The following is a 25,270-nucleotide window of genomic DNA, read 5'->3' as shown; positions in this document are numbered from 1 at the left end:
CCCAGTTTAGCTAAGGGAAATTTTTCTTGGACCCACAATGTCAACTCCTTATTCTACTACCATTCCCCACTTATTTGAGATAATTCTACGAGATTTATTTTAGGTGATTTATTTTAGGTCAGTGAGAATATAGAGAAAGTTTTAGCTAGAGGGCAATGGAAAAAAAGATTTGACTGACGAACATATTTTTTCTAATACAAAAATTGGTATTTTATGTTTCTATGAAGTGACAGAAATGAAATTTCTTATAGAAATTTATGTTAAGATAAAAAATAATTTGGTTAGAGAAAACTGGATTTATCTCTTACTAGTAAATGTAAGTATGTACCTAGGGGGTTCATTTGTAGATGGCAAAGCTTGAGAATTTCAACTCTGTTAACTGAATGTTTTCTCTAGGTCTTATTAACTTACAACACTGTAGTTCTTTTTTTCACTGTATTGCTTACAAATAGAAAATATAAATTTTTTAAAAATCCTAACCCCAGGATATGTTTTCCATCATTTATAGAGAGAGAAGGAGAAAGAAGGGGGGGGGGGGAGAGAGACATAGATGTGAGAGAAGCAGTGATCATAATCAAACCCACAACCTTTTGTCGTATGGGACGATGCTCCAACAAACTGAGCCACCTGGCAAGGGCACAACAATTTTGAAACAATAAAAGGACCTTGAATCCATAATGTCTTTTAAGTATGGTTTTATTTTGGGAATGTTCATGGGCAAATATCCAAACTCTCATTGTTTCTTGCAGCTGTCCTTTATAAAATACAGCTCATGAAGCTGAGGACAGTAAACCTACAACAATACTCATTTAACAAACAAAGTTGTAGCTCAGATTTAGAAGCTTATCCAGTGTCTAAATGTGATGGGAGAACTTTGAGTAATAAAGAACTTGTCACATTACTGCATGTGAACTGACCTCTATAACATCAGTATTGGGGAGAAGGGTTTCATAAAGTCAACAACAAAGCGTACATATTTTTTAACCTTCTAGTGCTATGAGTCCCTTTGAGAGTTTGTTGAAAGCTGTGGGTACGCTCCTAAAGACTCGCTATGAACTCCTGCACTCAGGGGTTCAATGAAGCTAAGAGCTTCTGATTCAAGTGAAGGACTAGAGAACCCAAGAGTCAATCCTCAAGCATTGAATGAGGCTTTTTGTTATACGTAGCACAAGTTTCTGGGTGACATGAGAGAATATCATTATTCCTGCCTATTAAGGGTGTAAGAGGCAAGGCATGTACTCCTTGTCAGAAGAGGCATGGCTCCCTGGGAGTAGTGGAAATTCCCAGGAGGTAGTGAGTATAGATGAAGGAAAGTTGCAATGAAAATAGTGTGGATAATTACCTTGGCCAGGAGCCAGCATGTAGGACCCTCCTTGCTTATACCATGTACTAGTTTTCTAGGGATACCATAACAAAATACTGCACAGTGGGTGGCTTACATAACAGAAATTATTTTCTCACAGTTCTAGAGGCTAGAAGTCCAAGATCAAGATGCTAACTGGGTTGGTTTCTCCCAGACTTCTTTCCTCTGCTTGCAGGTGGCTGTCTTCTCACATGGCCTTTTCTCTGTGCTCATGCACCCCTGGTGTCTCTTCCTCTTATTATAAGAACACAAGTCTTATTAGATTAGAGCTCCAATTTACGACCTAATGTAATCTTAATTAACTCTTTAAAGGCTCTATCTCCAAATTCAGCAACATTGGGGGTTAAGGTTTCAACATATAGGATTTTGGGATGGTGGTGGGGGACACACAATTTAGTTCATAACACCTATAGGAAGGACCCTCCTCCTTGCTTACACCATGGGCTAGTTTGCTAGGGCTACTATAACAAAATACCACTCACTGGTAACTTAGATAACAGAGTTTTTCACATGGTCTTTATTCTGTGGTGCCTGTAGCCTAAGCTCTTCTAAGGACATCAGTCATATTTGTTGACCTAATTTAAAGGTCCTATCTCCAAATATCGTCAATTTCTGAGATACCGGGGATTAGGACTTTAAAATAAGAATTTTTGGGGAACACAATTCAGTTCATAACAGGAATCATTCTTCCTTTTCCTTGAAGAATAACACATGTTTGTAGCCATAATAAATGTTGGAAGTCTGACAGCCTTTATTTCATTCTGTCCCTCTTCCTGCTGGTATAACATTCTCAAGAAATTGTTGGTCTCCTGTGTACTCTATAGGGGTCCAAACCATCAGAAAAGAGGGTTCTTTCTAGATAAGTCCATCTGTATTTCTGGCTTTTGCTGAGAAGGTTGACCAGATCCATGGGTCACATTCACAAACCTTGCTAGCAGAAGGTTGTCCAGCTATACCCTTGATGTTCTTTCGCTATCTGAAGGCTGAGAATTTTCAAAATCATTAAGTTCTGGTTCATTTTTGCTAAGTAGCTTCTTCCTCCACTTATCTCTTCCCTCTCACATTTTACTATAAACAGCAAGGAAAAACAGGCTCTGCCTCCCATATGTTGGAAATCTCCTTAGCTCACTATTCAGATTCATCCCTTACAAGTTTTGCTTTCACCCAACAGTAGAAGATAATTAAGCAAAGTTCCTGCTGATTTATAACAAGGGTTGCCTTTTCTGTAGTGTCCAGTAACATGTTCATCATTCCCTCTGAGACCTCACCAGTATTACCGTTAACATTTATATTTCTACCAACATTTTGTTCATGATAATATATGCATTCTCTAAGATAGAAGATTTCTCTGTGGTTCTCAATTCTTTTGTTACAGTTAAGCCCCTCTTATACTGGGGAAATGGACCCAACTGTGGTCGAGGGTAGCCTAGGGTACGGGGCAAGTTTATATTAGTAGTTAGGGTATGGGGCAAATTTATATTAGTAGTTGGGGCAACGGGGCAAGTTGATATTAGTAGCTAGAGCAACTGGGCAAGTTGATTAATGAATACCTTGGTAACGGGGCAGTGTTGATTAATGTATCCCAGGTAACTGTGTGTGTGTTTAGCCAACCGTTGTATGGTTTTTGGGAATAAAAGGCTGGCATGGAACCAGGGTCGGGGCTGTCGTAGGAGAACACGCCTATGGCAGCCGCTGGCCAGCTTTCAATAAATCCTCACTTGCTGCTTAAGACCTAATTAGAGTTGGTGGTCTTACTCTTGCGAACATTGGTTCATAACACTTTCTAAGCCCTCACCAGAATCTCCTTTAATGTTCACATTTCTATCAACAACCTCTTTAAGGAAATCTAGACTTTTTCTATCATATGCCTCAAAATTCTTCTAACCACTACCCATTATCTAATTCCAAAGTCACTTCCACATTTTTGGGAATTTGGTATAGCAGTGCCATTTATCAGTACACAAACTTCTATTAGTTCCTAACAATTGCCAGAACAAATAACCAAAAGTTGAATGGCTTCAAACAATAGGAATTTATTTTTTCAAAGTGCTAGGGGCTAGGAATCTGAAATCAGCAGGCACAGGCTCCTTAAGAATGCTTTAGGGTATAATCCTTCCTTACCTCTTCTTGGCTTCTGGTGGCTTCCAACAATCTCTGGCATTCCTTGGTTTGTAGCTGTATCATTCTAATCTCTACCTCTGTCTTCACATGGCTTTCTTCCCGCATGTGTCACCTCTGAATCTCTCTGTCCTATTTTCCTAGAAGGACACCAGTAATTGGATCTATGGCCCATCCTCGTATCTTAATTACATCTGCAAAGACCCTATTTCCAAATAAGCTTCCATTCACAGGTACCAGGGGTTTGAAGCTTGAACATACCTTTCTGAGGGACACATTTCAACCCACTACAAGCTTAAGTTGCAGATTTGACTCTAAATTTCTAGTTGACCAAAGGAATGAGGTAAATATAATTAGTGGTAGAATTCATAGTGTAAAAAATTTCAGAAAATACATGCAAGACACTAGGTAAAAAAGCAAATGGTACCCTTACAGCATCTTTGCAATATCATGTTTGTTTTAGATGTTTCCTATAGCGTCCCTTGGTGGATAGGTAATGGAAAAGGGCTGAAGTGCAATTAAGTAAAGACATTTTGTGAGACAGTGACAAATGATCTGTGATATTTGTTCTTCAATATTGACATAAGCAAAACTCAAAACTCAAGAAAACAAACAAAAAACACACAACAATGCACCACACCAAAAACAACAACAACAAACCCAAAAAAACTAACTGCTATTTGTAATAATTCTTACCTTTGGTCTGTGGAGTCAGTTTGAACCTAGTTGTCCCAGCTAAAATATATATATATATCACTTTAATTCAGAATTGATAAATTCTAAATTGAAGGACAATAGGAGTTGAAGTTCAATGTCTGCCATTTTCTTGTACCTCCAATCTTTTGTGCTTACCTCCCTATCAGGTGCCAGACTAACAAAGTATATTCAACAGGCCTAATAGGATCGTGCTAATCACTGATGCCATTGAATACTACCAGAAATAAATTCTACTACCTGGCAATCTAAATTACACCAATCAAACCCTTGGAAGATAAAGCCCATGTTCAAAATCCTTCTTTTCTCTGGAAGAGGTATGGTAGAGAATTGATGATTCAGAGAGCAATTCCCAGCTCTGAGACTTTCTAGCTGTGTGACCTTAGGCAAATTACCTAACCTCTCTGTGTCTCCATGTCTTATCTGTCAAATGAGGATGATAGTAATACCTACTTCATAGGGTCATTTTGAGGAAAAGAGGTGCTTTGTCCAACTGTGACTGGACTAGGGTTTAATAAATAATGATGATGATGATGAAGGCCATCAATATGGAAGCTGAATGTTGCTGGAGATTGTCATGGAGCCTTCTGTAATAGACATTAGAACGCCTCCTCTTTTCACATATACTCTGTGAGGGATGACGACGTTCATGCAGCGGGATGAAACACATCCTTTTAGTCAAGCTCTGTAAACACAGCAGCTGCTCACATCAATCCCTGGAGTCCTATGTCCCTGTCTTTTTTCAGACAGAACTCTCATTGAGTTTGGGAAAACAGGGGTGGACTACACACTAGCAATGCGAACTGATGCCGCTCTCTTGTTCCGACCTTACCTTGGGAGAGACTTTGAGCCCAATCCGTCAAATTGCCTGGTGTGCCGGTCTCTTGTCCAAGGGAGCTGCAGCTGGATCTCTTCATATTTCTGTGCATTTGACCTGCAGGATGTGTCTCGTTTACCAAGACTGGAGTTTATATTCAGGCCTTCTCACGGGTGAGGTCACTTTGCAGTTGCTGGCCAAAAGCTGCCCCACTCCAAATCTGTCTGATGTTTTTCTGGCTCCCGTGTTAAGTTCCCAGAGCAAGACGTTTTAGACTAAGAAGGACTGTTTGTGTGATGAAGCAATCCTACTCCGGAGATTTGTTCCAGTGGCTGTGCTTTCTTCTAGGTTTTGAGCAACAGCATTTGTATTTTTGTAAATATTTCAGTTGTGAAAGAGACCTGAGCTGTTATAGAGATTTCGTGTGATTTGGATGTACAGGTGAGAGCTGGTGATGCTATGCTGAAGCTCTAGCTGTAGCAAATGGTAGGGGAACCAGGCTAGGACTGGTCGGAGTTTTCACTGGCATTAATAGGCTGGCCACTCAAATGGAGACAATGTGAACAATTTGTACCATGTCTGTTCTCTCTAGTATTTCTCAAAAATTTCTTTCATTATCACTGTCCCAAGGGGTTTTTTGAATATTTTTTTTCCTGTCTCCACCCTCCCCCCACTCCATGAAGTTGCAATACCACAGATATACTGTATATCCATTTATGTACTATATCTATAACTGTAGCACATATATATTTTAAAAATAATAGGATTTTTCACCTCTCCCAAGAACCAATTTTGTCCCCTTGACTAATGAGCGTCACCAACTGACTGAAACACAACTCACACATAAAAATGTGCAGATTGAGAGAAACTAAGATGGCGGCATAGATAAACACCGGGAAATAGTCGCCTCCCACAACAATTGAGAAATATCCCAAAGGATGGAGCAAACATCGTCCAGAACAACAGAAAGGCTGGCTGAGTGTAATTTCTACAACTAGAAGAAAAGAAAAGCACGCTGAGAGCCAGAGGAGCTGCAGAGGCGAGGTACGGCAGTGGCTCACGCGCGCGGAAAGGGGGTGGCACCTGAGGACGCGGCTGTCTTTTTGAATCACAAGCTCCCGACTGCTCTGAACTCCGGTTCTGGGAAGTCTCTGGGGACCCAGGACTCATACGGGGAGAGGCTGCTCTGTCAGGCGGCAGCGGGCGAACTTGAGGGCGGATTTTCCTCAGAGGTGCTTGCAGCCGTTACCGGGACACTGAGACGCGCGACTCCGGGCACGGAGAATCAGCCATAGCTTCTTTCTCCGCCCTTTTGACTCCCTGAGACCCCGCCCCACCCAGGCTGCGGCAGAGGCTTTTGCATGTGAATGTACCTAACTACAGCCCAGCCAAGCAGACCTGGAACTTCCAAGAGAAGGCCCAAGGCCCCGCAGCGGCTTGCATTGCTTCACAGCTGAGCCTCTTCGTGGCGGCTCCGGCTGTGTGGCCTCAGGCAGGGGCTGAATTAGCACCTCCTTAGATCCAGGAGCCACTATACCCAGTGGTCAGAGGGGGACCATTCTCCCACTTCAGACACAGCTGCTTCCCACAGCCAATTGGCCTGGAGGTCAATTCCTCCCAGTGATCCTACAACAACCAAGGCACCAAGAGTGCACCAAGAGTGTCCACCCCAGGTAACTGGGGAGGCTGAGCCACTGGGCCCTACAGGACACCTGGCGCGCAGGGCCACTCTATCAACACAGGGAAGCAGCCAAAATGCGGAGACAAAGAAACAGGTCACAATTGGCAGAAACGGAGGAGGGCAGACGACTGGATATAGAGTTCAAGGCCACGTTTATAAGGTTTGTCAAGAATTTTATGGAAACCGCCGATAAATTTAATGAATCCCTCAAGGAGTATAGTGAGACCATGGAGGACATGAAAAAGGACCAACTAGAAATTAAGCACACACTGACTGAAATAAAGAATAATTTACAGAGATCCAACAGCAGACAAGAGGATCCCAAGAATCAAGTCAAAGATTTGAAATACAAAGAAACAAAAAATACCCAACCGAAAAAGAAAAAAGAAAAGAGATTCAAAAAATATGAAGATAGTGTAAGGAACCTCTGGGACAACTTCAAGCGTACCAACATCAGAATTATAGGGGTACCAGAAGAAGAGAGAGGGCAAGATATTGAAAACCTTTTTGAAGAAATAATGACAGAAAACTTCCCCCACCTGGTGAAAGAAATGGACTTACAAGTCCAGGAAGCGCAGAGAACCCCAAACAAAAGGAATCCAAAGAGGACCACACCAAGACACATCATAATTAAAATGCCAAGAGCAAAAGACAAAGAGAGAATCTTAAAAGCAGCAAGAGAAAGAAACTCAGTTACCTACAAGGGAGTACCCATCCGACTGTCAGCTGATTTCTCAACAGAAACCATGCAGGCCAGAAGAGAGTGGCAAGAAATATTCAAAGAGATGAATAGCAAGAACCTGCAACCAAGATTACTTTATCCAGCAAAGCTATCATTCAGAATGGAAGGTCAGATAAAGAGCCTCACGGATAAGAAAAAGCTAAAGGAGTTCATCACCACCAAACCAGCATTATATGAAATGCTGAAAGGTATTCTTTAAGAAGAGGAAGAAGAAAAAGGAACTCTTACCATTTGCCACAGCATCGATGGAACTGGAGAGCGGATAAATACCACAAGATCTCACTTATTTGTGGAATATAATGAATAACATAAACTGATGAACAAGGACTGATCCAGAGACGGAGAGGCTTTGATTGGACTGTCGGGCCTTGGAGGGAAGGTAGGGGAGGGTGGGGGCAAGGGGGAAGGATCAACCAAAGGACTTATATGCAAGCATATAGGCCTAACCAATGGACACGGACAACGGGGGGGTGAGGGGATGAGCGGGGGGGGGGGGGAGGGGTAGAGGGTACACATATGTAATATCTTAATCAATAAAAAAATATTAAAAAAAATTTGGATATTAAAAAAATGTGCAGATTACTGTGGTGTAATCAATTACTGTGGGTGGAGAAACTTAGTCATAAATGTTTCCCTATTGAACTCTATAAAATACTTATAATAGTATTCATTACTCCAAAAAGTTTATGAAGGAACCAGTTGGAATAACTTTTTGAAAACATTATAGTTGCTTTTCTGAGGAAATGCAATATTTTAATGATTACAATTTTTTCATCTTGTTAGCACTTCTCATGTTGTGTGTTAATAGTTGAGATTCAGCAAAAATAGCAAGACAAATATCTCTTGCACATGCTTGCAATAGCTTCTCACTGCCTACCAAGTCCATTCTAAACTCATGAGCCAGGCATTCAAGGCCATGTGCCCCTGTATGCATTATCTTCCTTCACTCTTTCCTTGCTTTGTAATTTCCTGCCTTGATGCTTTTGCTTGGTAGTTCCTTCTGCCTGTAACCTTCATCCTTAATTCCTATCAATTTTTCAATGTCCAACATAGATGTGTCCTTTCCAAGAAGCCTTCTCTGCTACCTCTGATAAGAAGTTATTCTTTCTCTGGGTGTCAATAGTATCTCTCTCTCTCTCTCTCTCTCTCTCTCTCTCTCTCTCTCTCTCTATATATATATATATATATATATATATATATATATATATCCTATATAATAAATAGGTAATATGCAAATTAACCCTCACGCCCTCACAAAGATGGCTGCCTACGACCAGGCCGGCAGGGGGGTTAGTGAGGGACAACCAAACAACTGAACAGCAGGCTGCGTGGGGCAACCACGTTGGCAGGGGGGCCGTGAGGGGTGACCAGGCTGGCAGACAGGGGCAGTTGGGGGCAACCAGGCCAGCGGGGGGGGGGGGCAGTTAGGGGTGACCAGGTAGGCAGGCAGGTGAGCCATTAGGAGCCAGTGGTCCAGGATTGTGAGAGTGATGTCTGGATTGAAGAGGGTGCAGTGTGGGCTAGGGGACCCCCCGCCCCGCCCCCAGTGCATGAATTTCATGCACTGGGCCTCTAGTATATATATAATTTATCTTTATTGTTGAGAGTATTACAGATGTCTCCCATTGACCCCTTCCATCCAGTTCCTGCCCCACCCCAGGCCTTCACCACACTATTGTCTGTTTCCATGGGTTAGGCATATAATTAGTATATATTTTTAAATGTTAAAATGTAATTGGCTTTATTGACCAATTTATGAATTGGGTAGCATTCCACTGAGCAAGTAGAAAGGAGCTTCAAGGAGCTACAGAAAAGGAAAGGTGTTTAAAGGTGAGACAAGGAAGTAAAAAACTTAAAAAAGGATTGTTTCTGGAGAGGTCACCTCATTTGGGGGGACAATGGGATCTATTAGTCAGATTACCTCACTGATGCAGATGAGAACATTCCAGATTAACCACTTAAGATGACGTTCCTGGGAGAGGCTGAAACTGAAATCAGGTTAGGTATTAGCATTAGATCTTGGTTTCAATAGCTTATTTTAAAAAAGATTTTTTATTGTAGTAAAATACATATAAGATGAAGTGTACCACCAGACACATTTTAAGTGTACAGTTCAGTGATATTAAGTATACAAATACATTAAATATACAAATAAAAAATACATTCATGACAGCGTCCAACCATCAGCAAGCACTACCTAGCTCCATAACTCTCCATCTTGTAAAACTGGAACTCTGTACCCATTAGACAATAACCCCATTTCCTCCCTCCCCTCAAAGCTGGCAACAAGGTTTCTATTTCTGTCCCTATGATTTTGACTACTCTAAGCGTCTCATATGAATGCAACCATACAGTATTTACCTTTTTGTGACTGGCTTATTTTACTTAGCACAATGTCATCCATGTTGTAGAATGCATCAGAATGCCTTTCCTTTTTAAGGCTGAATAATGTCCCATTGTACGCATATACCACATTTAGCTTATTCACAGTGACAGGTAGCATCTGTCAATAGACATAGTATTGCTTCTACATTTTAGCTATTGTAAGTAATTGCTATGAACATGATGTACAAATGTTTCTTTGAGACCCTGTTTTCAATTTTCTTGGGTATATACCCTGGAAGGGTATTGCTGGGCCATATGGTAATTCTATTTTAAGTGTTTTGGGGAATAGTTATATTGTTTTCTACAGAGGCTGTAGCATTTGTATTCTCTGCAACAGTGCATAAGGGTTTCAATTTCTCCTTATCCTTGCCAACATTTGTTATTTTGGGGATTTTTTTTTTTTATGATAACCATTCTAATGGATGCTGCAGGAGCTGAGCAGGGCTTTTGAGGGTGGAACATTGTGAACCTCACTCATTCATAGGGTCACCAGGAGTTGAGCCAACTTAATGGCACAGAACACACACACACACTCTAATGGGTCTGAGGTGAATAGCATATTTTTTTATGAAGTGCTCAGAGCACCTGACACAGAGTAAGTGCTATGTGCATATTAGTCCTGCACTAGAGTGTACTGACTCAGAAAAAGCAGCACATCATCTGTCGCCCTTCACGTCCTATCTCTGGCTTTGTCCTGTGTCAGAGGGAAATAACATATTAATTCAATTTGGGGGTATTTATCACTTTCATCCTGTAATAGAGTTATATTATACAGCTTACCGCTCCCCTATTAGATAGTATTTTAAAACTGAGATTATTTTTTATATGACCTTGCTTTCCTTCAGTGGTAATTAAACTCAATAAATATATGTAAAATGAGCATTTTGTGACTGTTGATTGCTTCACCCACCAGATCATTCCTTCCCACACTCCAAAAGTTTCAGATCTACTGGTGTGCCAGTTGAAGGGCACAGACTGAGAAAAGGCCAATCGAGTTAAGGAAGGGTAATGAGCAAGGGATGGTCAGGCCTCTCATGTGTGTGCATCAAACCTCCCACCAGCTTTAGGTCAAATGCTGAGCTTTTTACACAGTGACAATTGCAAATTTAATACAACACCGATTGACCCTTGTTTTAAGGGAATGCTACTGCCCCACCCTGTTAAATATCATGCCAGTTTTCTAAAAAAAAAGAAAAAAAAGAAAAAAGAAAAAATTGGTCTCACCTTCTAGAGAACTAAGGAATAAATGATTCCCAGGTTACCCAACTTGAAAGACGAAATCTGCTCCTTTGCCTGTTTGTGTGTGCAAGCCGGAAAGCTGTAAAGTGGCCACAGGAGGGCAGTGTGAACCAAGGTCCTTCTTTCACAAATGAATGGAACCCATGAGTCATTTTCTCTCCAGCTGAATGCATGTTCTACTCTGAACAAGTCAATTGAATAATCATCCTTCTTCCAGCTGATTGTCAAAGGATGAATGTGGGTTTGCCCTTGATGTGTTCGCAGAGAATATAATCTTCAACTCTCCGCTGTCCAATCATACCATAAACCCGACTGGAAGAAATATTTATGCAGGAGGGCCTGGAGGACATGCAGTCCCTCTCCCTCAATTTTGCTAACATTATTTTACTTTTGCATCGGAATCCAGAGAAAACTGAGTTCTCTGATCACCTTGTTTTGCTCCATTTAGAATTGTTTATAGTTAACGGCAATTTGGCATCTTGTCATAGGCCTCTATTGAGGGATGGTGTAAAAAACAGCTGTTTGAAATGTAGTATATCAATATAAGGACGTCATCTACAAATTCACAGTGTTATGCTTTTGAGAAGCCAATTTTGCTCAAAACTCAGAATGAAGGAAAAGCTGTTTGCTTTTACTTACGACTTTGTAAATGTTTTGACTTTTCATGCTCATCTCTTTTCTTTGACTGCTGGGAGGCTTTTGTTATTCAACTGATATTCATGGAGTGGCCATCACATGTCAGGCGCTGCCGAGATACGATGGGGCACACAAAGGGAGGATTACCGTCTTCATGGAACCTCCATTTCGGTGGGAGAGACAGATTGATATTCATTAGTCGCTCAGATGAATGTGTAAACTACTAACTGAAAAGTGCTATTGAAGAAAGGAAGCTTCGTACCAGGAGAGTGCAAAACAGCAGGTCTGGCCTTAATTGGAAAAAGTGCCCTTTGAACCCAAGGATGAGTAGGAGTTACCTGAGAGCAGGGTGGGGCACTAGCAGTCCTGACCAGAAGGGGACAGCAGTGTTGTGCATTCTGGCACCTGGCAGAAGAATTCCAGGGGGGCGGCGGGGGTGGGGACCGGTGCTGGAGTGCAGGGGAAGGTGGGGCAGGTTTGGGGCAAGGCTGAGGGGACGGCGAGGTGTTGGCGGTTGCACTAGCACGTGTGTTTCTGCTTGCTAGTCTCACCCAGGCTTTTGTTTTACCCTCTATCTCTCGTCTGTGTTATCCTCTCATAATAACTCCACTTTTGTGGAACAGATGGACACAGGTGGACACCACTCCGGGTGAGCCCACGCACTGGAGAACGCAGGTCGGCTTTGCTCTGCGGGCGGCTGTTATTCTTCCTCTGCAGCACATCAGGGTCCAGAGGCAGAGAATTCTTCTTAGAAGTCAGATTTGTTGACAATTTCGAAATAGCCATTTCAAATAGCCTCCCGTTCTGTAAAAACAGTATCGCCAGCTGCCTCTTCACTTCAGGAACAAAAAAGCCCAGTGAATAAAAAGGCAGTATTTTAAAGTTGCTTTTCTGATTATAAATCTCCATTCTGCCAACTTTTCTGAGGATTAGAACGTGTTGGTTTAAGATTCCTAGAGGAAACCTGGGTTGTTAGCTGTTCTTCCCTTCATCTATGGCCCCTGCTCTTGATATAGAGGTAAACCAAAGCTTTAATGGGAACAAAACAAAACATATCAATGTTGCTTACCTTTCCTAATCAGGAAAAGGTCTATTTCTGAGCCTTTACTCGGTGTGGTAAAACATGTTTCATTTAACAGAAGGCGGGGAAAGGAAGAAAGAAAAACTGAATTGGAGATACCAGTTGAAGCGGTTACACGTAGGATTACCCACATTCTCTCTTAGCTGGACTGAGCCACTTCCGAAGCCTCAAGGCACACCAGACACATTGCTGCCGCAGGACTGGAGCACCGGCTGCTCCCGCTATCTGGAAGTCTCTTCCTCTGTGTAACCACAAGTTAAGTTGCTCACCTACTTCTAGTATTTGATTGAATGTTACCTTCTCAATGAGACTCACTTTGATCATCTTATTTAAAACTGATGACATACTTGAGCTTCTGATTCCTTTTACCCTATTCCAGAACTTGACAATTTATGACCCTTTGTGCAAATAAAGTTTTATTGGAACACAACCATATCCATTTGATAATGTTTTGACTGTAGCTGATTTTGCCCTACAACAGCAGAGCTGAGAGACGGTGTGGCCTGCAAAGTACGTGGTGGGTCTTCAATAAGTATTTGCTGAATGAATGAACGCATGGATGGATGGATGGATGAATATGAAGTGTTCTTCAGAGATTAGACAGTTATAGTTCATTATTATTTCAATATATCTACAACTTTTCAAAAGGGGAGGTTATGCATCCTACCAGCATATATTCTCAACCTAACATGTGGGAAGTTGTGAATATCACAAGACTTTCTCCGTGACTGCAAGGAGCATGCTCTTGTAAGTTTGCCTCTGAGCCTTATATACCTGCTTACCTCTCCTAGAACACCCACATGATTCTAAAATAAACACTAGAGGAAAAGGCTTTTTTTATTTTTTTGAAAGTAAACATCTTTTGCAGCTCTAAGACATTGCTTTTGTTGGGAAGTGCTATTTTCATGTGCAGACAGAGGAATGGCTATTTTTACATTACAGCCAGACAAGACTTAACTTTCGAGCTAAATGGGTAGGTGTGTTTTCAAACGATGTCTTTATTTTATCTAAAGAAGAGGGGAAATGGATAGGCTCACCTTTTGACCAAGGAAATAAAAGCTTCAGCCTTCCAGTTCCTCAGCAATTGAGAACATTTTTTTTTTTTTCATATGGGTTACGTCTTGATCTCATCAGCAAACACTAATCTATATAAAGTAGTCTCGTTGATTTATGCAAAATATCCACATAGTCACTGCAAAAGCATTAAGGTTGGATTGTATCTAAGCAGAATTCTGCAATTTATTTTTCATGTCTGCTGACTTTAATTCCCACTTCTGTGGTAGCTTTAAAAGCACAGCGATATCAACCTCCTTATTGTTTTTAGGCAGTTTGTGAGGGTGAGCATGAGCCAAGAGCTATGTATAGCACAGCAGGGCCAACCCATGACAGCCAGCCTCAACTGGGTGACTGCGCATTTCACAAATTCTGGAGACATTTAGATGGGCATGGCCGGGAAGGTGCTACTGGCATCTTCATGGTACTTAGCATCAGCGGCAATGCTGCTAAGCACCCGACAATGCCTAGGATAGGGCCTCCCTCCCCACTTACATGCGACAAAGATTTTATCTTGTCTAAAATGTTAGTAGTGCCAAGGTTGAAACACTTTGCCCTAAACATAGTTAACGTTTTCCCCTTTCCTTTTAAAGCCATTTGCTTTCTTGTTGCCTTGGCGATGTCATCACATGCAATCTAGGGTTAATAGTAAGCGCTCATTTCTTTCTCCAGTGGGAGGGGATCATGACTATGCGGCACCTTAAAGCATTCAAAGTCCCAAAGGGAAACAACTGTCACTATTTACCTAAGAGAGAATGGTATGTCTCTGGATTTCATAGCTGTATTGTCTCAGGGCTGCTTTTTAAAAGTTTAAATAATTTAGGAAAGCTAAAAACCTACAGGTTAGCTGTCCCTTTGTGAGGTCAGAGAAAGGCCACAGAACACAGGATGCAGAAATCCATGTAAACGAATCTGCAGCTGACAAGCTTGCTTTTCTTCGTCTTTTTGTGGCTGTCCCATTTCAGTGTTTCTTCTCTCTGTCCTCATCCCCGGCCTCCCTGGCTTCTTTCTCCCCTCGAAGGGTGGCTTTGCTCAACCTTCTCATTCCTTCTCCCTTAATTCTCTGGTATTTCATCAACTTTCGTTTGTTACTCAAGCATTCCCTTGGAGTCTCACCCTTCACCCAATAGCTTATCAGCATTTTTTCCCCTGAATAAATACAGTGCTCTTACAAGGTGAATAAACTGTTCTTCATATAAATATGAATATAAATATAAATATAAATATAAATATAAATAATTTCCCCTTGAATGTTTAATAATTTTATGCCACCTAGCCCATCTCAGTTCAGTAATGGCTAAATAGTAATTAGTACAAAATGAAAACCAGAGGAAAAAATCACTTCATGGAATTATTTATTTGGGGCAGAAAAGAGAACATTCTGACTTTAAACCAGGTTCCTAATGTCTAAGACACCTAAGTCCTCAAACTATATATATATTTTTTTGGGGGGGGAACCTGTGTTAGTTTGCTTTTTAATTTTATATAAGTTTTGGGTTATGGGGCATAAGGCTGGCATGATGGTTGTGACTGCTACATAAAAGGAAGACCCAAATGATAAGCCTTAGGGATGGACCCTCCTATCTTATACCTATCATCTCTCACAAGAGTTTGTGCAAACTAAAAGCATATATCTTAAGATGGGATTGTGTGCATGTCCACATAGGTGTCTGATGAATTTTAGAGGAGGTTAGTGATTAGGATGTAGCACAGAGCTCTTCTACTGAGCAAGCTGGAAACACTTTAGATGTAGAAGATTGAGTTGGTCATTGGTCCTTCCCATTAGGTTATTTCTTAGGTTTTTATATATTTTCTTTAAAAAGGAGAGATAGCCTATCTGTATCAATTAAATTCAAGAGAAAGTGTAATTTACTTTCCATCTGCACTCACATTAACATCCAAAGTCTTTGTCTTGGCCTATAAGGTCTAGAAGCTATGGCTGCTACTATCTCGCCAACTCATTTCCGGCTACTCTTCAGTCGCTCACTCACTCTTTCTATTCCACTCTCTGGCCTCCTTGCTGCTCCTCAAACCCTTCTGACACCTTCTGGCCTGGGACCTTTATTCTTGCTTTTTCTTCTGCCTCAAATGTTCTTTCCTAGTTTATCCATTTGGCTCACTATCTCCCACCCTCAAGTCTTTGTTCTAATTTCTCCTCAGTGAGACCGCTTTTAACCATGCCATTTAATATTGCAAACCACAGCTTTCCTTTTCCCCCTTAGCGCTCTTGATTCTTCTTTCTGGCTCAACATTTCTTCTTCTTCTTTTTTAAAATATAATAATAATAATAATAATAATAATAACAACAACGATAATAATTTAACAACCTAAGTAATTTACTTGTTTATAATTCATTGTGTTTATTTCCTGCCTTCTCCTGCTAGGATGTACGCTTCTGAATGGTAGGAAATTGATCTGTTTTGCTTACTAACATTGCTCAAGAGCCCAGAACAGTGCCTGGCTCACAGTAGCCATTCCAGACATATTTGTTGAATAAGCGAAGGGTTGGTTAAGCACAGGCAGGGACAGAGCACTATAGTTAGGGCAGAAGCTTTTATGAGGAATTTACAACTGTCAAGAGGGCAGCTTGAAGATACCATTAACAAGGAAAGAGAAGAAGACAAACAGCCTTGCTGGAGGCTACCTGAAAATGCTTGGTTAGGGTCACTCATAAACAGCTGTCTCTAGGGTATTTTAGGAGTGTGTGTGTGTGAGAGAGAGAGAGAGCGGGGGAGGGGGGAGAGAGAGAGAGAGAGAGAGAGAAAGAGAGAGAGAGAGAGAGAGAGAGAGAGAGAGAGAGAGAGAGAGAGAAGGGAGACAGAAGGCATTGCAATGGTATTGCTAAGAAACTTCCCATCACTCACTTGACCTCTCAGACCGTATACTCACTTTCGTGCTCATACCTGTAGCACGCCATCTGGTTTTATTTTTATAGCCAGACAAAGATGACAAACTCAAGATATCTCTGGATATAACCAGGGCCACAATGAGACAAAACAACTTCATTTTTACCAGACACAAGACAAAGATGAGTCATCAGACAAAACAAATGTACTTTTCCAAACCCACCTGTTCCCCCTTGGGAAGTTGTTTTAACTCGATATTCCAGTAGCGCTGGCTGAATTAGGAGACCGAATGGAAATGTTATTGGAAGAAGGTAACGTCGCATTAGTTTATGCTCTTCCCCAGCATGAGGACGCTCCCCGTGAGCACAGCTCTGTATTGATTTGGAGGGTAGGAATCAGACTGCCTGGGCGCTATTCGTTCACAGCTGTGGGACTTAAGCAGTATTATCTAATCTTTTTAACCCTCTGTTTCCCCATCTGTAAATAGTACCATGAGATCATTGTGAGGATAAAATGAATGAATATAGATGTAAATCACAGTGCATTCATAAAGAGTATCTCTTGGGCATGTCCTACTGTAATATAGGTAGTCAGACTGCCGATATTAAAATTCTGGCTTTACTACTTAACGTGCCATGCAACTTGGGGCAAGATGCTATACCTCACTTTACTTCAGCTTCATTTTCAAGAAGCAAATTATTTGTCTCAAAAGATTGTTATGAGGATCCCAAAAAAAAAAATAGTTTTGGCAAACAACTTAGGAGAGACCTGACACATAACAGTGAGGAAAAAAAAGCACTTATATATTATACATACTTGCCAATACAATTACTACTACTATTACTATTATTATGGGAAGGCTGGGAACAACAACAACAACCCCTAAACTTTATTCTCAAGAAGACATCTGTTTACAGTTTTTAAAAACACTTTCCCTCACCTTCTTATCTATATTCCTTTGTTTAGCACTCAGGTATAGTCACTTATCATTAGAAATTGGTCAATGCTATTGAGATACTGAAGTATGGGGATACCCTTCAGATTCTTGACTCTAGAAGCACTCATGGAGTTTCTTGGATTGTCATTTGAACAGCATATTTGAGGGCAAAAGACTTTGTTTTCCAGTTTATTTCATTTCTACTTAGGCTTGGTGACCCACTGAAAATAATGGAGGAGATAAGATCTGGATATAATTGAAGAATAATTAACTGGTTACTGTGGGAGAGATTATGAGTTGACTACCAATATCTATTTTGTCCTTCTTTCTGCAATATTAAAGCTGCTGGGTCATAGCTGGGCACTCTCTGCTTTTTAGGTCAAGACTCTATTTCCCAGATTCACTTGCAACTAGCTATTCCTTTGTTTCCCAGATTTTACTGAATCTTGTGGCTAGCTATTCCTTTATGACTAAGTTCTTGACAACAGAAGTGATATGTGTCTCTTCCAGGTTACACCCTTAAAGAAGTGGATAATGCATAGTTCTTTTTTCTTTTCTTTTCTTTTCTTTTCTTTTCTTTTCTTTTCTTTTCTTTTTTCTTCTCTTCTCTTCTCTTCTCTTCTCTTCTCTTCTCTTCTCTTCTCTTCTCTCCCTTCTTTTCCTTGCCTCCCCTCCCCTCCCCTCCCCTCCCCTCCCCTCCCCTCCCCTCTCCTCCCCTCTCCTCTCATCTTCTTTTCTTTTCTTTTCTTTTCTTTTCTTTTCTTTCTTTTCTTTTTTTTTCTTCCTTCTGACTACTTGGGATGTAGATATGATGGAGGGCACAGAGCAGCCGTTTTAGACCCAGAGGTAGAAGGTTCTTAAAGAGAATGACAGAGATCATCATCTCTGGACCTTTATGTATGAGACAGCAATACACTTTTCTCTTGCATTAGCCACTAGATTTTGGGATCTCTTAGCCTGCAACAAATACAGTCAAATTAACTCAATAAAAATGACATTCTAACTCAACTATAATCATAAAGGAAGACAATTTCAAACAGTCTGAATGGAATAAAGACAGGTTCAGAAAGGAAATACATCAGTCTTTGAGGGAGATAAATTTAAATTCAAGAGATCAAATAAAAATGTGAACTTTAAAGCAGTTTCCAAGTCTCCCCCTCACCCCCACCCCCCCAACACACACATTTTGTACCATAATGAAAGCCCTGCTCTAGGGATCAGAATAACTCAGTCATATTTTCAATGTTATCAATTACCAGGTGTCTTTGGATTTGTGGTTAGATACCATTTCATATGTCTAGAATTCAAACAAGTATCAATATGATTATCTAAATAATTTATGTTCAGTCCATAGATAGAGTGAGATAGACCCTAACATTTAGGATAAAAGATAAGTAGATTACAATGTCAGCAAGAGGTCAATATAAACACAGCAGGGAATGAGGTGCTCAAGACTTGCAAGTTTGAATTATTTATTGTGAGCATGTACTGCTTTTATATTTAAAATAACATATATATTTACATAAATATACATAAAATTACATGGTAAGGTTGCAATTGATTTTCCACAATATTAGAATTAGCCTTCAATTTAGAGGTAGTTTACTGCTCCATAAGAGTAAGCCCACACACCCTCAGGAAGTTAGCATGTTAAAATATAATACATGAAAACGAGTCAGTACATCGGGGAATTCTCATGATAACCGAAGTTGAAAGAAGCAGGCTCGTGGTGCAATGTTAAATCCAAATGGAGGCAAGTGAGCCTGCTGTAGAAAGGGATTAAAAGTGGGTCTTTTTGCCCAAACCAGTTTGGCTCAGTGGATAGAGCATCGGCCTGCGGACTTGAGGGTCCCAGGTTCGATTCCGGTCAAGGGCATGTACCTGGGTTGCAGGCACATCCCCAGTAGGAGATGTTCAGGAGGCAGCTGATCGATGTTTCTAACTCTCTGTCTCTCTCCCTTCCTCTCTGTGAAAAATCAATAAAATATATTAAAAAAAAAAAAAGTTGGTCTTTTCTTTAGCATGGTCATGGCCAAAGCATGATTCCATGGTACAGGCCGTGATTGTGATTCACTGGGGAGGATCTAAAGAGAAGGGAGCCTCTATCAGGCTAGCATGGTGTCATAACAATGCCTGCAAGAATGTCCTGTGCTTTCCTTCTGTAAACCTTTGCACTGAGAGTTGGGCTCTTGGGTAGACCCACCATGTCAGAGGAAATAATACCGTCTCTGTAGGCCAGGTTTGTCTGATATTTTTATGCCTGACATTCTAGCCTGTACATAAGTCTCTCAGGAGTTTGTTTGGTATGGTTCAATACTTGTAAATCCTTTTATCTCTAGGTCAATGAATTAAATAAAGGTTTGAAACCGTTAGAGCTGAGACCAGGTCACTCAGTAAGAGCCATCCATTGAGATTTCATCTGAAATAGCTGTCCTTGGGTTCATATAACCACTTCTGCTTTTATATTTTGGAAACATGGTTTTATATGATTTTAGCAGTTCTCAATTTCAATTGGGCATATAAAGAAAGGAAAGGTTATATTGATCTTGAAAATAGATGATTACTGCACTACATACCAATTAACCTGGGGGGGAAATACTTATAATACTGAATCCTGTCAAGAATGCAGAGAAATTGGATCACTCAAATATTCCTGGTTAAAATGCAAAATGGGTCAAGTACTCTGAAAAACAGTTCGACAGTTTCTTGTATAATTAAGCATATACTTATCATATAGCCTAGCAGTTGCCCCAATGGGCATTTATCCTGGAAAATTGAAAACATGTTCACACGAAAACCTGTACACAAATGTTCTCAAAGCTTTATTTATAATCGACCTAACTGGAAACAACATAAATGTCCTTAAAAAGGCGAATGGATAAACAAACTGAGGTAAATCTATACAATGGAAAGTTACTCTGAAATACAAAGAAATCAACTACTGATTGTTGGATCAATTATTGTTGATGGGTTCTTTCTAGAAGTCATTTAAAACTAGCAGTTAACTAATAATACAGTGATTTTTAAAATCTGAGATCCAGTTAGGCAAGACCAGACATCAGCTTGGATGGATCTCAGGGCATTATGCTAAGTAAATAAAGGTACTCAAAAGATTACACATTGTTTGATTTCATGGATATAATATTATTGAAATAACAAAATTATAAGAATCAGATTAGCAGAGAACAGATCAATGGTTGCTAAGAGTTAGAAATGGGGATGGAAGGAAGGTGTGGCTATAAAGGATATCATGAGGGTGTTCCTTTGTGGACACAGAATGTATTTGTGATAAGATTTCATAGAACTATATGAAACAATGAGGATATGTGAAAGCTAGTGGATTTTGAGTAAAGTCTGTAGTCTACTTCAGTGATTTTCAACTGGTGTGCCGCAAGAATTTTTAAAATATACAATACCTGGCTTTTTAGTCAGGGGCACTGATCTCTTTTCCTTTAGATTGTGAAGTAAAAAAATGACAACAGCCAACACAACAATAGTTGTCCAGTGTGAATGAATCAAGATTATATCTTTTTTTTTTTTTTTGTCAGATTGGCAAAAAATATAACATACTTTTTGGTGTCCCACAGAATTTTAGTAATTAGTTTATGTGTGCCATGAGATAAAAAAGATTGAAGTCGCTGGTGTACTTAATAGTATTTCTGGTTTTGATAATGCACGATAGTTCTGTAAGGTGCTTCTTTTGGGGCAAAGGGTTCATAGGACCTCTCTACTATTTTTGTAACTTCTTGTGAATCTATAATTACTTTAAAATAAAAAATTAAAAATAGTGATTACATTAGCTCACCAACTATAACAGTTTATTTTTAATCTACTTATTTTATTTTATTTTATTTTTTTATTTTATGAGGAGGGGGAGCAGGTCAAACTGTTTTAATCAGAACAGTTCTGCTTTTATCTGTCTATCCCTCTGGGAAGATTTATTCTGAATAGAGAATTTCTGAGATAAAGTTTGTAAACCACTTCTAAAAGGCTGTGGACATTTTTTGAGACAATCAAAATCAAATCATGCGCCACAGTTTAGTTTTTAATCAAGAAGAGGAGGCGTGGTGTGCTTTAGAGGGCATTTCGGTTATTATAACAGAGGGCTACAGATTTCAAGTGGAGTGATTACAAGTGACCACATATTTTAGACATGGTGTCAGAACTGGTTTGTTATAAAATTGCAGCTGCTAATGTTAACCATAGCTTATATAGTGCTTGCTGCAGTGCAGGGAGAAGAAATTATTGATGGATTCTTCCTAGAAGTCTTTTAAAAAAAGCAGTTAGCTAGTAGCGCAGTGATTTTTAAAATCTGAGGTCTGATTAAGCAAGACCAGACAGCTATAAAACTCCTTAGCTTAGCACAGAATTTGTTGCCAACATAAACTGTATCTCTACACATTCAAAAAAATCTTTATTTGCTGTCACGAGATTTTGTCCTCAGTTAGAGGACAATCTGAGGTGGCCGTCAACCACTCCATGTAGAAGTGTTTCTTGTAGCATCTGTGGAGGCGAAGCTTTCCTGGTAGGATCTGACCAGAGGTGGCTGGACCCTTCGCTCTCCAGGCCCCACATATCTACCCAGAGCCCCAGTAAGCCTCTCCTTCCGGTGACCGAGGCCTGATGACTGGTACTTAGACGGGGCCTCTGAGTAATTGCAGGGTTGGCCTTGTGGTTGTCTTCCAGGAAATGGCAAGTACCACTTGGCCTAGTGTGTCCCCGCAGACTACACTCGGGGACAGCAGGAAGCAGATGCCATGTAAGGACATCCTGTAGCAGCTGTGGACAACTGGAAGGCGGACATGTTCTCTGGCACCATCGCCGGTTCCCCTTCCTCAGTCAGTTTGAGGCTTATCATGAAGTGAAACTTGTGTTTCTACAGTGATCTTCCAAAGGACCTACGTGAACGTTCACACTAGAATTGGGAAGACTTGATTTTGACCTTCCTCTACTTACAGTGACTCTGAGAATGTTTTTTCAGCTTTTTCAACACTATTATCTTACTGCCAAGTCTCCTGGAAAGTTCTTCAAAGAGTTTCCCTGCTTTCATCATTTATTTGAGAGAACAGTAGCTTTATTAGCTTGTGGCCAAAAACAAATTTTAAAAATATAACCAGGGTTATTCTCAGGGTTAAACTTATCAGTTGCAGAAATCCAACTTCTCTCTGAACTGTTAAATTTGAATGTGTCGTGTGAAATTGGAGCAGGAGAGCAGGAAGTCTGTTGTTTGTGGGGAGACAAGTCAGACAGGATCTTCTCAGGTGTCCTCACCGTCTATTGCTCTTGGCTACTTGTCCTGTTTTCCTATCACAGGAGGAAACTTGAGGGAGTTATAATGTGAAAAGAGGCCATAGCAGGAAAAGCTTTGGAATGCCCTGGAATACTATGGGCCATTAACACGGAATTAGAGTTAATCCAAATGATTTTCAGGAATTTCCACAAATTATTGTTGAGTACAGAAAACAAGATGCAGGGGAGTGTGATGCCTTATGGAGCACTCAGCATTGGTCTCTCTTGTGTGCAGGTTGAACATTAGGCAGGGGCAGTGGCTAAATCAGCATTGGTGAATAGGAGCATAGGCTGGGCACATGCATAGCCTCTCTCCCTGACACAAAGCCACTTCCTCCATTTTCCCATTGTGCTAGCGGTGGGTGGCTGATGACAGAGGATGGCTAATGTCCACTGGCCAAGTGATTTTTGTCTACCTGGTTGTTTGGTACCCCTTCCATGTTGGTGCTCTTGGGTGTTTACATGTATTACGTGTGTTATGAAGCTTCTCGAGCCTTGCTTTTAAGAGAGAATCTTAAAAGCAGCAAGTAAAAAGCAGTTAGTTACCTGCAAGGGAGCACCCATATGACTGTCAGCTGATTTCTCAACAGAATCTTTGCAGGCCAGAAGGAAGTGGCAAGAAATATTCAAAGTGATGAGTAATAAGGATCTAAAACCAAGATTACTCTGCCCAGCAAAGCTCTCATTTAGAATTGAAGGTCAGATAAAGAGCTTCACAGACAAGAAAAAGCTAAAGGAGTTCATCATAACCAAACCAGCATTACATGAAATGTTCTGTATTCTTGAAGAAGGAGGAGGAGGAGGAGGAGAAGAAGAAGAGAATAAAAATACAAACAACAATATGGCAATAAATACACATCTATCCACAATTGAATCTAAAAATAAAAATAAATAAATAAGGAATCTAATGAACACAATAAACTGGTGAATAAAATACATTAAGAGGCATGGAAAAATGGAATAGACTGACGAATCTCAGAGGGAAGTGAGGAGGGAAGATGGGAAGAGTTTAACCAAAGGTCTATCTAATATGCATATATGCGTTACCTGTGGACACAGATAGGAGGGTTGTAAAGGCCTGGGGTGAGGTGGGAACCATGTGGAGAGAGGCAAAGAGGAGAAAATGGGGGACATCTGTAATACTCTAACAATAAAGATTAAAAAAAATAGTAGTATTACTCAATGAAGTGCCAAGGATCCTCAATGCCTCAATTTAAGAATCATTGTATTAGAGTCTGTTATAAATATCATTATTTGACCCTTTTTAATAATAGTTCCATTTTGCTAACATTGTTTGTTTCCAATATACTGAAATTGAAACTGGACAAAAATAGTTAGAAAAATGTTTAATTAGCATAAAAATATCTTCTTTGATCTTTATGTGTGTATTTTTAAAATTTTTATTGAATTTTCAATAGTTTTTCAATTTATTTAGTGCTTTCTACATGCCAGGAACTGTTTTAAGCATGTTGTTTGTATTATTCATTTAATGTTCACAGAATCCCCATGACATATTCATTAGTATTTCCACTTACAAATGGGGAAACTAAGGCATAGGTTCCTGCAACTAATAAGTACAGTGCTGGATTGTCACTAAAGTTGTCTAACTCCTGAGCTCCTGGCTTACTTCACTTGCAATACTGTCTTCAGTAAATACCAACACAATTAATAGAATAATGTCCTGATATTGTCCTACACTAATGAAACTAGAACACAGAAAACACCTTTTCCTCACAGAAAACTGCAGAAGTTCTTATTGACCCATATTTTAAAGTTTCTTGTTAAAATACTTTGGAAAAACTTGCTGCCTTGAATATTCAAGGTCTTCCAAGTTCATGATTATCTGCTCATAAATTCGAGGAGAAAAGATGATTCATTCCTGCTTAAATTAAAGTGCAGCAACTTCTTAGCAAAAACAGGCCCGGGTTAGCTGATGACTAAATCTAAATGCCACATAGAATATGACTTTTTATTTTTAGGGGCCCCAGGAAGCAAAGATATCCAGGTACAAACACATTGCCAGCCCTCAGTGGGATTTGCCAGACAGCATAACTTACGCACTTTATTTTGAGTATAAAGAACTTGGTCTTTTTGCCCTACAAATGTCACACCATTTGCTTTCATACCATGTCCTTTTGTCTGTGGTTATTACTTTCTTCTAAAGTACATGGATAGAAACTTTTGCTTGTACGAAGGAAGCTTTTCCAAACTCCTACTTCCTTTCCTTACCACATTCCATAGTAAAACAATAATTTTTTTAAAAAAATCTCAAGTTGCCTTTCCTCTTTCTACAGCTATTTTAGTATTTCCAGGACTTGAACACACACACACACACACACACACACACACACACACACACACACTCACCC

The 25,270-nt window shown here is 40.2% G+C and overlaps 1 protein-coding gene across 2 annotated transcripts in view; it reads right to left on the bottom strand.

Annotated features, from left to right (window-relative positions):
• SPARCL1 (SPARC like 1) overlaps window positions 1-5,307 on the bottom strand; it is a 60,943-nt gene extending 55,636 nt beyond the window's left edge. Inside the window, exon 1 of one of the 2 annotated variants that reach the window (XM_081095077.1) lies at window positions 5,028-5,307. In XM_081095077.1, coding sequence (XP_080951203.1) covers window positions 5,028-5,124 — 97 coding nt within the window. In that variant the 5' untranslated portion in view covers window positions 5,125-5,307. The remainder of the gene's footprint in view (window positions 1-5,027) is intronic. The other variant, XM_081095078.1, reaches the window with a different exon arrangement.
• Between the last annotated feature and the right edge of the window lie 19,963 nt (window positions 5,308-25,270).

The sequence above is a fragment of the Myotis nattereri genome (genome assembly GCF_964212035.1).
Source record: "Myotis nattereri genome assembly, chromosome: 1".
Lineage (NCBI taxonomy): Eukaryota > Metazoa > Chordata > Mammalia > Chiroptera > Vespertilionidae > Myotis > Myotis nattereri.
The sequence above is the reverse complement of the archived record's forward strand: the minus strand, read 5'-3'. Positions and strand labels throughout refer to the sequence as shown.